At 31.7% G+C, this 16,538-nt stretch overlaps 8 protein-coding genes across 8 annotated transcripts; 3 read left to right on the top strand and 5 right to left on the bottom strand.

Moving 5' to 3' along the window:
* Window positions 1-1,425: 1,425 nt before the first annotated feature.
* Window positions 1,426-2,036, top strand: RO3G_02028 (uncharacterized protein; the record flags this gene model as incomplete). The annotated part of the gene is made up of 3 exons (XM_067656619.1): window positions 1,426-1,453; window positions 1,622-1,641; window positions 1,692-2,036. The coding sequence occupies 3 exons, from the start codon at window positions 1,426-1,428 to the stop codon at window positions 2,034-2,036; spliced, it is 393 nt and encodes a 130-aa protein (XP_067512720.1).
* Window positions 2,037-3,316: 1,280 nt separating this feature from the next.
* Window positions 3,317-5,405, bottom strand: RO3G_02027 (uncharacterized protein; the record flags this gene model as incomplete). The annotated part of the gene is made up of 9 exons (XM_067656618.1): window positions 3,317-3,448; window positions 3,501-3,786; window positions 3,855-4,067; window positions 4,117-4,169; window positions 4,256-4,347; window positions 4,402-5,166; window positions 5,220-5,245; window positions 5,303-5,342; window positions 5,399-5,405. The coding sequence occupies 9 exons, from the start codon at window positions 5,403-5,405 to the stop codon at window positions 3,317-3,319; spliced, it is 1,614 nt and encodes a 537-aa protein (XP_067512719.1).
* Window positions 5,406-6,227: 822 nt separating this feature from the next.
* Window positions 6,228-7,138, bottom strand: RO3G_02026 (uncharacterized protein; the record flags this gene model as incomplete). The annotated part of the gene is made up of 2 exons (XM_067656617.1): window positions 6,228-6,797; window positions 6,854-7,138. The coding sequence occupies 2 exons, from the start codon at window positions 7,136-7,138 to the stop codon at window positions 6,228-6,230; spliced, it is 855 nt and encodes a 284-aa protein (XP_067512718.1).
* Window positions 7,139-8,735: 1,597 nt separating this feature from the next.
* On the bottom strand, window positions 8,736-9,373 carry RO3G_02025 (uncharacterized protein; the record flags this gene model as incomplete). Its single annotated transcript, XM_067656616.1, has 2 exons — window positions 8,736-9,035; window positions 9,089-9,373. 2 exons carry the CDS (start codon window positions 9,371-9,373, stop codon window positions 8,736-8,738), a joined length of 585 nt encoding a protein of 194 aa, XP_067512717.1.
* Window positions 9,374-9,822: 449 nt separating this feature from the next.
* Window positions 9,823-11,285, bottom strand: RO3G_02024 (uncharacterized protein; the record flags this gene model as incomplete). Its single annotated transcript, XM_067656615.1, has 7 exons — window positions 9,823-9,960; window positions 10,011-10,113; window positions 10,171-10,622; window positions 10,676-10,798; window positions 10,856-10,960; window positions 11,022-11,176; window positions 11,225-11,285. The coding sequence occupies 7 exons, from the start codon at window positions 11,283-11,285 to the stop codon at window positions 9,823-9,825; spliced, it is 1,137 nt and encodes a 378-aa protein (XP_067512716.1).
* Window positions 11,286-11,647: 362 nt separating this feature from the next.
* Window positions 11,648-12,230, bottom strand: RO3G_02023 (uncharacterized protein; the record flags this gene model as incomplete). Its single annotated transcript, XM_067656614.1, has 4 exons — window positions 11,648-11,706; window positions 11,760-11,864; window positions 11,946-11,999; window positions 12,065-12,230. The coding sequence occupies 4 exons, from the start codon at window positions 12,228-12,230 to the stop codon at window positions 11,648-11,650; spliced, it is 384 nt and encodes a 127-aa protein (XP_067512715.1).
* Window positions 12,231-13,637: 1,407 nt separating this feature from the next.
* On the top strand, window positions 13,638-15,003 carry RO3G_02022 (uncharacterized protein; the record flags this gene model as incomplete). Its single annotated transcript, XM_067656613.1, has 7 exons — window positions 13,638-13,683; window positions 13,824-13,872; window positions 13,928-14,166; window positions 14,214-14,470; window positions 14,516-14,651; window positions 14,707-14,911; window positions 14,979-15,003. 7 exons carry the CDS (start codon window positions 13,638-13,640, stop codon window positions 15,001-15,003), a joined length of 957 nt encoding a protein of 318 aa, XP_067512714.1.
* Window positions 15,004-15,112: 109 nt separating this feature from the next.
* On the top strand, window positions 15,113-16,475 carry RO3G_02021 (uncharacterized protein; the record flags this gene model as incomplete). The annotated part of the gene is made up of 5 exons (XM_067656612.1): window positions 15,113-15,164; window positions 15,213-15,454; window positions 15,634-15,861; window positions 15,922-16,035; window positions 16,089-16,475. The coding sequence occupies 5 exons, from the start codon at window positions 15,113-15,115 to the stop codon at window positions 16,473-16,475; spliced, it is 1,023 nt and encodes a 340-aa protein (XP_067512713.1).
* Between the last annotated feature and the right edge of the window lie 63 nt (window positions 16,476-16,538).

Below are 16,538 nucleotides of genomic sequence, written 5' to 3'. Positions count from 1 at the left end.
TGCACAGTTTTTAACAAGAGTATATTTATTACATTTGCTGAAATAAGCATAAATGAAGCTAATGGCAATGAAGCTACAAATTTATCCAAAAATTAGTTGGATACAAGTGTATGAAAACATTAACTCAGTAATATAGAACTGACTTCATTTCCTGTTATCCCAATGCTTACTTTTTTTCTCAATTCAAATGGCACTCTTTTTTTAAGCAATTTTGATCGTTCAATCTACTTAGTAAACACTGAAAGCTAAAAAGAAAACATAGCGTGATGTGTATATATTTCCTGAATAACAGTTTTGAAACGGTCAAATAGGATTTGCAGGAATTCATCTGAATGAGCTTTAAGATTTGAACTAAAGAGGTATCAGTTTTGAGAGGTCAGGAGTGTAATCAATTGCCTTTTTTATTATTAAGTCATACTAATACTTTTTTACAACCCTAAAGCCCAATCCTTCAAAAAAAAAAAAAAAAAAAAAAAAAAAAAAAAAAAAAAAAAGAAAAAAAAAAGAAAGAAAAACTTTAGTAGTGCTAAACGATATGAATAAAATAAGAAGAAAATGACCCTTTTTCCTGGACAGATATTATTTTTGACAATACATACTTATATATTAAAGCTTCTTGCTAAAAAAAAGTTTATAGAGTATCAGTGCACGACAAAGAAAATCTATTAATCTACTAATTCTTTCAGTTCAATTCATAACTTTTTTTTTTTATTGGATGTTAGCGTCACAAATTTATATTAAGCGAGACAAAAATAAAAAGCTTTTTATTGTTTGTGAATGTTGCCTATGAATATACTAATCTCATTGTTTGGAATAAAAAGAGACAAACTTTTTTCTTTTTCTGGGATAGCATGGTTCAGCAAGTAATTCAATAAAACACACAGTTTGATATACCAAGGTAAGGTTCATATACATCTTTAATGTTGATCTATTAGTACGGAAATTATATTCTAAAATGAAGAGCCCGACATAAAGTTGTGATACAACGAGCCTCACTGTAACCAAAATGCATAGAGAGCAAATGTGATACAAACACTAGAATACAATAGGACATAATTTCATAAAAGTTTCTTTTCTTCCTCTTTTTCTCTTTTATTGAAACAAAATGACATCTGTCACATTTGATGCTTACAAAGCCCTTAACTTCCTTGCTATAATAGGATTATTACTTAATTTCATTCAAAACTTTTTTTTCATTGGTATAACTACAAGCCATGTTTTTTTTTTTTTTTTTTTTTTTGATCTATTAACTTATTTTTTGTAAAAGCTTGGTCTTCAATTTTGAACGGTATATTTAAGATGTATGACTTGTAATCAAACAAAATGAATATATGAATCATGATATATTATAATAGTGTTCTTCTTATATTTCTCGTCACGGTCGAGTTTAATCAAAGCCCTGCGTTTGTTAAATACTGGTCGTTTATGTATACGTTCCTTGGTCGATCAATCTGTAAGCTGATACATAAGCTTTACTATATAATTATTTTCTCATTAATTTGATGATAATAGTTTATATGCTGTAAAAATAGTAGAATAACATATGGTTTATTAAGTGAATTCATACTTTCTTTTGTTTAATGTAGCCTTTCTCTTATTACCATGACTCTCTTTGTTATAGGTTTGGTTGGTAGCCTGGTGGTAAGTTGTGATATAAAATGTGTCTAGTCTTTTAAACTTTTTATGTATAGATGCTTGTTGTTGGTGTTGTTTACTTGATACTTCATTTTGCCATGCCAGGAAAAGAGCCCTCTCATATGTCATACGCTACATACCAATCTATCATTGTTCGAGGTAATATACCCATCATAGGCTCTCAACCAGTGCAAATGCAACAGCAACAGCAGCATCCTCCATTGCCTCCTCACGGTCAAAAGTATCCTTTTACCCATCAAAAGCCTTTACCTGAACACCAAGTTGTGAATGTCGCACCAAGTCCTGCTAGTCAACATGAACAACAACAACAAACTATTCAGCCCACTCCATTGGAGGCATCACCTACAAACGAGACTAAAGAAAAGATTGAGGTCCCTTAATATAGAAGTGACAAATTATATAAATATATACAAACACAAGCATTATTATTATATCATTATCATCTATTTTTCTTATAATTTTAAATGTAAAATAAAATGTAAAAAGTGGCTGAATATGTGCGAACTAGATTTCAGTATGTTACACCATATTGAACTACTTTATGACATAGTTCAGGATAAATAGACAGTTACTTGGCGTGCATACACTTTATTTGGAAAGTATTGGTATACTTTTGAGAAAAAATGATGCAAAAGTAAAAATAAATTTAGCTTAGAAGTTGGAGAAAATTTTGCGCAGAAGTAGAAAAAAAAATCGGTGCAAAAGACAAAATAAGAATAATAACAATAATGAGTACATATAATAAAATAAAAGAATTAGTAAGTAAAAATAGATAATACATCAATAGCATGAAGCTTATCAATAACTCGAAGGCTATATTTAATGATAAAAGGTGCAACAGCTGAATGTTAATAAACAAAGCACCAAGCTATTTAAGTTCAAGCTCACCAAAGCGTATCTGATCGGCATAAAAATAATTGCGTTGGATGATTACAGGGCTTTTAGTAGAACTCGTTGTTCTTCATGTCCTTTAGATCTTCGTCTTTTTCTTCTAGACGGGCCTCTTCTTTCAGCCCTAACACGCCGAAACCTCTCTGGTATTTCACCATTTAAGCGAAGATTGCGAACAATATGAATCATATTTAGGCATTCCATAAATATTCACAAGGTTCTTCAGCACCTGATATGCTTTGCACAGTCAATTTGCAATATTGATTCGTACATCTAAGTGACAAAAAACAAGTCAGTGAACAATTTTAATAACTATTGATCACAACATTTGATTACCTAAGTGAATTATGTCAAATAACTTTATGATTATTTTGTCTTTGATATAATCATGCATTTGGTATTCTCTTGAAAGCCGTAAGACTACGATGTTCACAAGAGGAGCAACATTGACTTGTTCGAAGTCATCAACTAAATACACTAAAGTTCCATGTTTCTTCAACAACCTTCTAAATCCGATATCTCTCACAGGCTCCCCATACCCGGTATTTATGGTTTTTAGCTTCCATATAGTTTCTTTTGAACTGACCCGGGCGAAAACGATGAGAGCTAAATCATCATGCACCCGTTTGGATTTTAATTTTATTTGTAAATAAAGTAAATATTTAAATGTATAACAGATGAAAAGAGGCCAATCTCTTTTTTTTAAAAAAAAAGTAGTATATGCTTTAATATAAAAGATACTGTACAAAAAAGAAAGATTTTATACATGTCATCGACTGCGTATTTTGAGCTTAATGCGATTCATTTGAGAATCAATAGACTCTAAACGAGAATCTAGTTCTTCTCTTCTTTTGTGCAATAATACAGTACCACCACTTGATTTGTTATACTCGGCTTGAAGCTAAAGAATTATTGGCATTTGTTTAATCAAATATAAAATATTTGAAACTTACAGTTTCTTTTTCCTTTAACAATTCACGAAGCTGTAAATCCAACTCGCTCACTTTTTCTTTTTTCTCAACTAGCTTTTTTTGCACTGGTTTCTTTTCAGTCAATTTCTTTTCAAGAGATTTTTTTTCGTTTAATCTTTTCTCGGTTGACTTTTTTATTTCTGCCGGTGTCTTGGCTTTCTCGGTTTCTTCTTCATTCAACTTTTTAGCCGTTAGTTTGGAACTAGTAAGTATAGGCTGACGAGCCTGTTGTTTGATCTTTGGTTCAGATATCGTCGTTTCTACTGAACTATTATACCAAAAAAGAAATTAGTTATATTACATTCATTTATCTTCACCAAATGGTTTATGTTTTACGTTGTAGAAGCTTCTGAAGAAGTATTTGATTCTTCGTGAAATACACCCATACGCAAAAACTGTTCCATAGTTGATTTTAGCAGACGTACTTGATCTTGTGAATGACGAAGTTGTTCAGCCAACGACTTATCGTTTTTACTTTCAAGCTTTTTTATTTCTTTATCCTTTATATCCCTTTCTGATGCTAGCTGGTCATTTTGACTTTTCAATTGCCTATATATTATTCACATTTTAGAGTTTCTCTTTGCTTTAATGTGTTTACCTGATGTTTTCAGCAGCCTCATTTAAGTCTTTTTTGGCTAAAGATAGATCAAACTGTAATTTTTCTTTTGTTATCTTTTTTGGTTTTTTACTACCGAAATCAATAAAAACCGCATGGAATTTCATTTTTTCCTTCTTACCTTTTCATGTTCTAATTTTTTCTTTAATTCCATGTTTTCCACAGTCAGCTCTTCTACGCTTCGAGCAACCAGTCCAATATCTTTATTATAAGCTACCAAACAAATTATTTTATATTTAAACATTTGTGCTCTTTTTCATTTTGTACCTTCTCTCTGCTTTTGAAGTGTCTTTGCTGAGCTCTGTTCCTTTTTCATAGAGCTTTTGAGATTTTGATGCTTTGCATCATTTAGGATAGGACTATCTGCGAACGTTACTTTATGGCGAACACCGCTATTTTGATTTGAACTAAGACAGCTATTTGTATCTTTTTTCTTCTTCTGCTGTTGTTGTTGCTGCTGCTGCTGCTGTTGCTGTTGTTGCTGTTGCTGTTGTTGCTGTTGCTGTTGTTGCTGTTGCTTTTGTATCAAACGTTCTTGACAAAATAGTAGGAGATGCTCATCTAGTGATAAAGCAAGTATACTTGACAAGTCATTTGGAGACGTCTCATGTTCTGAGAGTCTTTTATGGATTTGATGGTTCACCATTTTTCGCAATAACAGCAAGTTGAAGGGATCTGATAGATCATCATCGTCTGTGCAAGACGCATAGCTATCTACACATGACAGGGGCCTTTTTTGTTTTACTTGAATACGATGGTTTGTTGTTGCAGCATCAGGAGATATAAGATTTGATTGTTGTTTTTCATCGTCATTGTCTTCATGAATCGCTGGTGTGGTAGGTGGCGAAGGCAAAATATCCTTTAGTTGATACTCTACTATTGGTGTTTTCTTGTTAAGAGCCTCACATTTTTCTTCCGCTAAGGAGTCTTGATCTGTTTCAAGCGAGTGGCAATTTTCTACTGTTGCTTTATTTGGTAAAAGGGATCCGCATTCACTGCTAGTATCTCTTTTTAGCTCCAAAAACTCTTGTTCTATTAAGAATTGAGTATATACATATCTATTACAAAGGAAACACTTTATTTACCTTGTCGACGAGTAGTAAGCAGTGCACTTTATAACAAAAAAATATTTTCAATCTTTTTCTGTTTTATTTTTCATTCTTCTTACCTTAGCCGTTTATTTATCGGCTTCCTTTGGTAATCGTTATCTAAAATAACTGATTTCAGTATGGATCAATAGTAAAAAAAGTGTTACTTTGTTTACCTTTCATTTGATCACTATGCTGAGTTTTATCAAGGTTTAAATGAAACTTTCTTAAAAGTTTTTGAGTTGTAGAAGATGACGATGATTTATCCTTTGATTTTGAAGTAGTCAGCATAACCAAAAAAAAGTGGACTGTAATAAGAACAAGTCAACGATATGTTTTATTTGTTGTAGAAAAAACTTAAGGAGATGTTATTATTACTCCTTAAATGAGAAAGAGAGGCAACTTTTTCTTTTATTAGTCACTGTCTGAATCATGATCATTATCTTGAATATGTTCAAATTTTCCTTCTCTCTTTGCTTTAGTAATTGGATTTTCAACATCAACAACGCCGGTCTTTTTTAGCCTTTCAAACAGTACAAATAACTTTTCAGCTTCTCGTTCCTTTTCCTCATCTGTCATGTCGGCTAAGGATGGTCCTGCATCTTCTGCGGATATATACTGGCCAGTGATCGGATTGATATTTTCATCTGCTTGTTGTTGTTCATCATTTGGTAGCTCCATTGGGATACCTTTATTTACTAAATATCCAATAGCATTACCATAGCCTACTTGTTTTGTAAAGTTGTTTGCTATATGTCACATTAGCCCCTCTTCTTTATCTCCCTTTATTTTTTATTTTATTTTATTTGCTTTTTCGGTTACCATCTTCATCACATAATATAAAATATGTTTCACAAACAGCAGCTTGTGTTTGCGGTAGCATTGTGCTTGTCATAAGTTTGATTAAATGTGCAGACAAACTGTGGCCTTGATTGACTGGCTGGAGACGATCTCTATATGTTCCCCTCAATATGTGAGTCTAAAACGTTACAAAACTACAACTCCTTACTCTTCACTTGGCAACATGCGTACAGCCCATCGCTCTCTTAAAGGAAGACTACCTTCTGCTAATGTTCTAATCACTAACAAGAGTGGGGAAAGGGTAGCATCAATCTGCTGATGATCCATGTGTCCATCCTCATCTGGGTTTCCTGAAGGAATCAGGGCGTGGACCGATTTATCCAACATGTCCATAAATGTATTTGCGACTACATCTGTCTCTTCTTCCAAATCTTTGTATAAACTGTCCAACCACTCTGTTTGTGAACGCCAAACACTAAGAATAGTTTCATAAGGATACTGCATCAGTGCATGAATGGCTTGTGAGTGAGGGGGTACCATAGGCTGTGGTTCTGCATAAGGTACTTCAAATAGGATATAAAATATGGGAATAAGGCAGTTTTTGAAATAGGTAGAGGTTTGTAAGCTATCCTCTTGGTGTCGTGAAACCACTAGCATAAGATTAAAAAGGAGCTTAAGAGCTTCACTACTAACAGTGGCAGGATTGATGAGTGTATTTTGATCAATAGGCTGACTATTCTTGTCTTTCAGGATTGATACATTTTCTAACAATACCTATATCAGATAAGTATTTGCCTTTATATAACAACGTCTTTTTTTTTGATTTTTACTTTTTCTATGCCTTTTGCAATGTCAAGTTTCATTACTTGTTTAACCAAATCAATTCGGTTGACTGTCATTAAAAACAGGATTCTGCAAGTTAAAAATTGTGTTTCTTGACTGGTGTCATTGCATAACAAGTTTTGAAGTGATTCAATTGTGGGTTCCAAGTATTTCTTTAATTCGGATTTTAAATAAATAGAATTGACTATACACTTGAGTGCTTCTCTTGAAGTAAGTGTATCTAGTATCTCCTTTTGTTGTTGTAATCCAGCAAGTTTCGATAAAAGATTCATTGCCTATAAAATAAGCATTAGAAAAAGAGAAAGTTCTAGTCCACTATATTGAACCTCTTTGGTAAACAAAGGATCAGATCCAGCTACATTGCGGCCTAATATTTTTAAAATAGACAATGCTTTTGCTGAAGCTTATTTTCGTTGATGTTAATTACAAATAAAGCACAAGCTATGTGTTTTCTTACTCTTTTCATCCCAGTCTGTTTGCTTTCCTAAATCATCCAAAAGGCATGTAATAAATTCTGACTTTTCATTGATTGAGGAGACTTTTTATGCAAAAAAATAAAATAAAATAAAAAAAAAATCAGTTACGATTATTACTTTGCTAAAAAAATATGTACAAGTAGTATTATCTTCTAGCTGGACAAGGTATTCGTAAAAGCTTGCTGTTTGGCTTTGTTCCTTATATTCTTTCAATAATGCCATCTTCAACTGTAAGGAAATAAGAGAGAGAAAGAAGGCAAAATTGGTGTTGCCTTTTTTTTTTAAAAAAAAAACATTAGCTGAGTTTTTTATTGGCAATGTTTAATTTAATATGAAATATGGAACAAGATGCTTATACGACTTTATTGTTACCTCATATAATTAAATAAATTAGCTGGTATGCGAACAGAATATGCCAATGAATTCAGGAAGAAAATTTTTTTTAATATGATGCACGGGGAACAGATACCTTCTTTTATTGGAAATTTCCGTAATGCAATTAAAGAGGTTCCACTTACACTATTTCCAGAAATTAAAGTCGCATTTTGTAAAGTTTTATAATATAATTTATATGTAGTTGCGACAAGTCACGACGACTTTAATTTCTGGAAATAGTGTATTTATTTAATATTTAAGCTCGCTTTTATAATGCTGATTTTTGAAAATAAGATTGATCCGCGCTATATAAACTGACGAAAACATTGAAACTAAAAAGACAGAAATAGTTTGTTTTGGCTTAGCTGCAGTTGTAAATGAAGTTAAAGGTCTTTAATATAAACCAAAACCAGTGAAGTTTATATATAGTATAGCGTTGAAGCTTATTAATACAATTCACAGATTGAATGAGTCAGTTGTCCAATCGCTACTTTTAGCTGGAAAAATTGCGAATATTAGACAGAATTCCTTAAACGCATATAGAAAAAAACATTTGAGGTAGATTGTACTGATGTTGTAGGACAAATACAGGTGGGCAATGGCCATTTTACTTTTAAAATAAATGAAACAGTCCTTGATCTATCCATGATCAACAAATTTTGCTCACGTACAAACAACAGCAGGAAAACCGTACTTACTTTTATAGCAAATTATCAACCACTATATATGCAAATATATTAGTGATTCATTTCGTTGTAGCTGATTTCGGAAGATATAAAATAAATACCCATTCCTATGTGTCACAGCAATCAAGACCAAATCACTAAGCATGAGTTTCATTAAGATCAACTGAAATCATGTAATCATTGAACCATAATATTCCCGTTCAAGTCCATTATCATTCCGCTTATACTTAAGAACTAAGTAATAACACGCATATTTTTACAGTAAATCATTTCCTAATTGTTTCTTATTTTTTTTTATTGTGTGTGCGTCTGTGCACAAGCTGCCAGTAACTTTACAATTCAATCGAGTGAACTCCATCTTTATCGATGAAAGTCGTTTTGAAATTTGGTAAATTAACAATGAATCTCGTCTTGAGTTCTTGTATACACATTTTCATCAAAGTCTTTGCCTCGTCTACAGACATATCTTCTTTGTAATGACGATCCATTAGTGAAGTACAAAAATAAGCACCATAACCTTGTGCACAGAATGGTAATGATGCCATAGCTCCAAGATAATCAATCCAATACAATTCAGACTTTTGCTTCTTTACATCATAACCACCTACAATTAAATTAACAGAATATGGGTGCTGTATACCAATGTAAGTTCAATTGATATACAATTATAATTTTTAAAGTTTACTCTGCTTCGAAGAGAATCAGCTAATTCACGTCGAGTGAAAGTTGCAGTTGCTTTAGGACTGAGTTCGATACCATTTCTAATGCCATATAATTTGATGTTTCTTTGGATATATTCAGCAAAGTTGACAGTATCACCTGGCTCACCAGAATAAAGTAAAACAGTGTGTGCATTTAATTGACGAGACTTGTCTTCTGTTCCTTTCATTACAACAATACTGCGAGCGCTAACAGTGTCAGCAGAAAGTAATGTAAAACCATTACCAGTGATGCCAAAAAGACATTCCATTTTTTTTGTTGTATGTTATGTTAATGAAAATAAAAAGAGGAGGAACGCGTATGTGTTCTGCACTACAACCAAAGTGACGTATGACACCAATTAAATCTCAGTCGACAATTCTTTTCTGTGTTGTTTTTTCAGGTACATCTTCTTTTATACCCATATTCAGTAGTTTAACAACAGAGAAAATCAGTCTCATACTTGTGGGCGAGCTGAACAAGTGTATTTTCATTTTGCCTTTGAGCTAACAGTTTACGGATTATATATGCGTACAAAACTGAATACGCCAAAAAAGAAAGCACTTGCACCACAAAAGAAAAAAAAAAAAAAAAAGAAATCACAAACAAATCAATAAAAATATGGAATGTGTATCATGTTCAATTGAAAAATTGAGTATTGGATTAAATTATATCTTTGGAGTATGCATCTTTATAAAAAAAAAAAAAAAGAAAAGAAAATTAAGCTGTGACTTCATTGTTTTGTTCACGTCTCTTGATAGTGCTTGCAAGGACTTGTGAACGGAAAGAAAGTGTCTTTGTACGTTCAATGACTTGTTGATATATAGATGTAATAGGTGTATTCATGATAACAGTATTCTATAAGAAGGGTTAAGTTAAATTCAGTTAATAATTCAATATTGCTTCACCTCTTCAAAATCAATCTTTGCATCAACTCGTGTATCTCTAATCAAGTTTACGATCCATTTCTCACCTTCTTCTTGGCTCAAGTTTAATCTTTGTGACATTTCCCTAATAAACAGTAAGATTTCCTCTTCTTTTTGTTTTTGTTATTATTGCCGTGCTTACTTAATATCAATCTTTTGATGAATTCTACAATATGTTTCAGAAATAAATTGTCTTGCACTTTCCATAAAATCTTCCTGAGTAGCAGCCAAAAAGAAATCATTCATCAATACATCTTCGCATTCCTTCAACTTTTTCTGAGCTCCTTCAAAATCAAAATGTACAAAGAGTGCTTCAATAAATTGAGTGACTGGGTCTTGGTATTCATATAATTCTTGCTCAATAATTTTAACTAATTCCTTCATTTGGTGCTTTCTACGTTTGTTGGTGACAACAGCTGTGGTAAGATAACGCAAGATCCAAGGACATGATGTTTGGATGGTGTTGATGTATTGAGGGGAGAGGAACATGTCTACGATACAGTCACGTCCCTTGGGGTGATTGAAAAAGACAAAAAGAGACCAGTGAAGAAGCCAAGTACGCTGTTGAAGTTGTTGAAGAGGGGATGCAAAGCTCTATACATCATGAGCAGTTGACTCAAAAACGCATTCTATTCTTTTTCTTTTACCTTTTGATCAATGGATTCTCTTAATTTTTGCATTTCTTCTAAAGCACCGTCCCAATTACCAGTCAAAATTTCTGCAGCCATTTTTCCCCAAGTGGCAGAAAGAGAACGATCAGCATCAGTAGACTTTAATTATAAAAAAAGTAAGAATTTGTTCTCTTTCATTCATAAAAAGGTATTTACCAAAATACGATAATGATAAAGATAATCAGCAGCACCTCCATAATCACCACAATTATATTGGAATTGACCGAATTCATATAAAATATTGATAGATTCATCAGTAAACTATATGTAGCATTAATAAAACGAAAGGATTACAGTATTTTTTTTTTTTTTTTTTTTTTACTTGGTAATTGTCTCTTAAGTATTGAATGTTTTCAGTTTTATCTTGACAAAGGGCAGCAATAACTTCGGGCTTTTCTAAAACATCCATTACTTTTTGAGCCTTACTTCTTAAATCTTCCATTTGACCTAAAACTTTTTCTCTCTTTTCAGAAAATTCTGCCAGATTTATGTCAGTAATGTTTCAAAATACGTCTGAGTTGGTACCTTTGGGTGCATCTTCAGTGCTGTTCAATTTCTTGTAGAGGTCAAGTACGAAATCGACCATGTTTGAATTTTGAAACAAGTCATATTTGGCTTTAAGCAAATCTTTTGAAACATAAACTTCTTTTAATTCCAAAAATTCCAACAAAGGAAAAACAAGGTGACGATCCAAAAAAGGAATCATTTTCATTGTTAAATCATGTTTAGCTGCCATCTTTTTGCTCTACAAAACAAAAGCAGAAAAAGTTTTGGAAGGCTTGTCTTTATACACAAGAAAAAAAAAAAATGGCGGTAGTTTAATATGACGGTCACGGCTCTTAAAAAGTCGGATAGGTTTTAAGCATGAATTGTGTTTTTAATGCATACGTTTTTTATATCAAATTATCAAAGATGAATTTTAGTTGCTAAATTTGAAATAGCATTGTTTTAAGCGTTGATTTCATAAAATGTTTCGTTACCAATGTAATCTTCAATAGATTGATGACCTACAAATTACAATTTTTTAATACAATAGCATTATTTTTTTTTTTTTGAATACCTATTGTAACCAAGAGTTTGTCAAAATGTGGCATGAATTCAGCAACAGGAACATAAAGATTGAATTCAAGATCAGCAAACACAGCAAATTCATTCTCTTTTAATTCTTTTGAACCAATATCAAATTCTTCATGTATAGTCTTTTTTATGATGATTTAATATAACAATAAGAGGCACAAAAGTTTACTTGCCTCTAATAAGTCTTTAAAGCAAACACCTTTAGGTTCATTTATTTTGACAGCTAAATATAAACAACAAGCTTATGATAAAGAAGTGAGCAAAATGAATTCACGTTCTTTTAATTACCTGCTATAAGCTTTCTGTTTTGCTTCGTAATGATGTTCTTTTGTAGCAGCTTTTCAAAGTAAACAAAAGCGTGTGATAAGCTAGATAATTCCAAATCTAATACCTTTGCTATATTCAGCAAATGCAACTTAACAGACTTTATTTTTGAAAATGTCATTTCAGACATTATCTCTGGATGAAGCAATTGGAAAGCTTCATTGATTTCCTGTTTTGAAATCTTTTTTTTTTTTTAAAAAAAAATTAATAAATAAAGAACGTTGATAAGATGTGTACCTGAGAAACATCATCCATATTCAAATAGTAAGGGTTATATGTCGTGGTATTGGTATTGTTCGATAAAAAGTGACTATAAGAAATAACGTGTCGATGCTTAAGATGTCTATTGATAAGGCGTTCATGACTATAGATGCCTAAAAGAAATTAGGATGAAGGTAGGAGTAAGCTTTTACAAGATACTTGCACATAGCTATAATGCTGGTTCACTTTTTTCTTTGGTTTACTCAAGATACCACGATAATATCTAAAATAAGATACAATGCCAGCTCTATTATGTTGTTCCTATTATCATATCATATTTATCTCTGTAAACAAAGAAGATAATTTTCCTGTGTGTATGTGTGTAATTTTACATTGTCATTTAATGAGTTGTCTGATTTTCTTTTAATTTTTTCAGAAGCGATTAATCTCTGACTGTCTTCTCCTTTCAGTTTATAAAATGTAATCTCACTGCTTGATAATGACCTATTCGATGCTTCACTTTTCATTCTTTTTTCTGGATAATTAATAATATTCCGAATATCGTTTAATTCATGACTATCTGAATGTACTATTAATCTACAAATCATATATTTTTACTAGTACACATGAAGGATACCATCACTTGATAACCGTTCATTTTCATTTCCAAGTGTAATATTAGATAAAAAACTGATAGCTTCTTGTTTTTGATAATTGTTCCGTTTTGATGGTCTTCTTTTTGTACCCATCTACAACAGAAGTGGAAGAAAGTAAAAGAAAATTGTTGTCATGAATTTCTTAAAAGTGACGTAGCAAAAAAAAAAAAAAAAAAAAAAAAAAAAAAAAAAGAAAGATGTACTCATTTTGCATGAAAAAAGAAAGGCACAAAAAAAAACTCAGATAGATCGGCGTTTTTTCAGGGGAAAAAGAAACTTTTGAAAGAGAAAAGCAACAAGTTTTATACGAGTTGAGTTTTATGAAATGATATCTCTTGAATGAATTTGAGTCATTTTATTTGCCTTTAATAATAATTACTTTATAATTAACGGGAACGACATATTTGAATCTTAAGTTTTTTCTTTGTAGTCTTTTAAAATGACGAAAACGCGAGATACTGACAATAGAAGAATTATGTTGTACTAAAAAAGTAGTTTCAAAGCTTTAAACTTTAAGATCAACTATATACTATTCATCGATGAGAGGTCAGGGAGAATTATGAATTCAACATAGTTTTTCTATCCCTATTTGTTTTTTTTTAAAAAAAAAAATACTCTAAAGCAAAGGATTTGGAGGGGTTGAATAGTTTTATGATTTCTAGATTTAGCGTATAATCAACATGTTTAAACAAGGAAAAACACGATGCGAGTTCAAACATACAGCAAGTAGGAAATGAAGGTCACGTGAGAGTAAGTAATTAAATTTCAATGAGCGCACATAGCCCAATATTATGCTCACGGGAAAAAGCTTGGTATTTTTTTTTCCCTTTCTCAACATATACACATACGTCAAATGATTTTATTAGATTACCACAACGTTATCATCAAGGATGCTTTAGAAACAAGACTTAAAAAGTAAACTTGTACGATTATGAAAAATAGCAACACTAAATGCGTGTTTTAATCTTAGTGAAAAGTTTGACCCCATTGATATGACGGTCGCCGACTTTGATGGAGTAACTTATCACATCTCAACTCCTGAAGTCAAGACAATTTTACAAATTTCCTTACAATGGGGTTGTGCTAAAGAGCTTTTTGAATTTGGAGCTCAAGATGTATTGAAGCGCGAATATGGAGAATACCTTTTGGATACAGCCGAACAAGGTTTTGATGTCACACTTGCCATTGACTTGGAAAAAGTACCAGAAGGTAATTAGGATAATAAAAATAAAGAATAATACTTATAATATCTTTAGACACGAGAGATGAGCTTATTGGTAAAGTCAGTCTTTTGAAGCGTAACTTATTAGCTGCACCTTTTGAAAGGGCTTTCAACGAGCAGCAAGAATGCGAAAAGGAAGGAAAAACAGAATGCAAATCAGAATTGATGTCCATTCATTATCGTGAAGAAGAAGCTATCTATGTTAAATCTAACTTTGACCGAATTACTGTCATTTTCAGTACAACTTTTAAGGATGAAACGGACAAAATTTTTGGCAAAGTATTTTTACAGGTAACTTTTTTTTATCCATCTTGTTCTATGCTAAACTAACAATAGGAATTTGTGGATGCTCGTCGTAGAGTACCTGCATTACAAAATGCTCCTCAAGTTCTTTATTCTATTCGTGAACCACCCATGGAACTTCGTCACTTGAATTTGAAAGATAGCGATGATATCAGTTATGTTACATTCGGTAAAAGAAAACTTTTTTTATTTCTCTCAGACGCATATTTATATTTGTACATTAGTACTTTTCCCAAGTCATTTTATTTCGATCGATACTCGCCAAGAAACTATTTCTCGTATTCAAATATTCCGTGATTATCTTCATTACCATATTAAATGTTCTAAAGCATATATGCATACACGTATGAGAGCTCGTGTTCGTGACTTTTTGAAGGTATTAAACAGAGCTAAACCTGAAGTCACCAATGCAGAAAAGAAGACAGCAAGGTAACAAACAAACAAAAAAAAAGTGCTATTTTTTTTCATCCTCAGCTAAACACTTTAACTATTTTAGTGGAAGAACCTTCCGTAGATCTTGATTTACTTACTGACTTTGTAAACAGATAAATAAACTCTATTTTTTTTTTTAATTTATTTAAAACCTTTTTATTTTTTAAAAGAAAAAAAAAAAAAAAAAAAACTTTTTGTATGGGAGCTTTATGTTGTTGTGAATCTAATATTAACTTTGAAGATGAAGAAGGTAAATAAGAATATGCTATAATTTATTCTAAATAATAATAAAAAATAGTCGAATTGAGACACTTTTATTTATTACGAGTGATTGGTAAAGGAGCCTTTGGAAAAGTGCGTATTGTTCAACACAAAAGTGACTTGTCAGAATATGCATTAAAATATGTCAACAAAGCAAAATGTATAGAATTGAATGCAGTTCAAAACATATTGACAGAGAGGACTATATTAGAGTTAATTGATTACCCATTGGTTGTGAATTTATATTATGCTTTTCATGATGACGAGAATCTTTTTATGGTACTTGATCTTATGCTTGGGGGAGATTTAAGGTTCCATCTTGATTCATATGGCAGATTTAATGAGCTTCAAGTGAGATTCTATATTGCAGAATTAATATTATCCATTAGTTACATTCACACACAAAATATCATTCATCGGTAATTTGAATTACTTTTTATTAAATGCATTATTAATAGTGTTGTAGTGATATTAAACCAGAAAATATATTATTGGATGCCAGAGGACATGCCCATCTTCATGACTTCAATATCGCAACACAATTAACATCTTCAAGACCTTATCGTCAAAATAGAGCGGGTAGTTTAGCTTATATGGCACCTGAGATCATATCAGGAAAAAAATATTCAAAAACTGTTGACTGGTGGAGCTTAGGAATTATGGCTTATGAACTCTTATTTAGAAAGGTTGGTTTTTATAATGAGGGGATGAAATAACGTTAATAATAACAAATATATATGTATTAGAGACCCTTTAGTGGATCAACAAGTGAAGAAATTCAGCAGTCAATTATAAATGATATGTTGGTATTTCCAGATGATATTCATATTTCTTTAGACTGTGAAGATGTGATAAAAGGAGTAAAGTTGAAAGATGATAAACTGTATTTAATCTAATGAACTTTTTTCATTAGCTACTTACAAAAGAACCTAAAGATCGTTTAGGTTATGGTGAAGAAGGTTTAAAAAGATTAAAATCACATTCATGGTTTCAAGGTTTAGATTGGCATGAACTTGAGACAAAAAAGGCACAATCACCTTACATACCCAATAATGATTCACCCAATTATGATGCAGTTCATGAACTGGAAGAGTTACTTTGTGAAGAAGATCCACTAAGGCCTCATCCAAAATCCAAAGTGCCTAATATGCAAGAACTATTAGAGATTGATAATAAATTCCTACCTTACGATCACACCAAACAACAGAAAAAATTGAATTTAATACGCAAAATGGGGGAAAAAATTGATCAAGCGAAATACAATGCACAGGGATACCAAGAATTAAATACTAGGCAATAATAATAAGAAGAAAAAAATATTATATTTTTTTTTATTCATAAAAGCATAATTAATAAATAATAA

Source organism: Rhizopus delemar, genomic scaffold, assembly GCF_000149305.1.
Source record: "Rhizopus delemar RA 99-880 supercont3.1 genomic scaffold, whole genome shotgun sequence".
NCBI lineage: Eukaryota > Fungi > Mucoromycota > Mucoromycetes > Mucorales > Rhizopodaceae > Rhizopus > Rhizopus delemar.
This window is presented reverse-complemented; position numbering and strand designations above follow the sequence as displayed.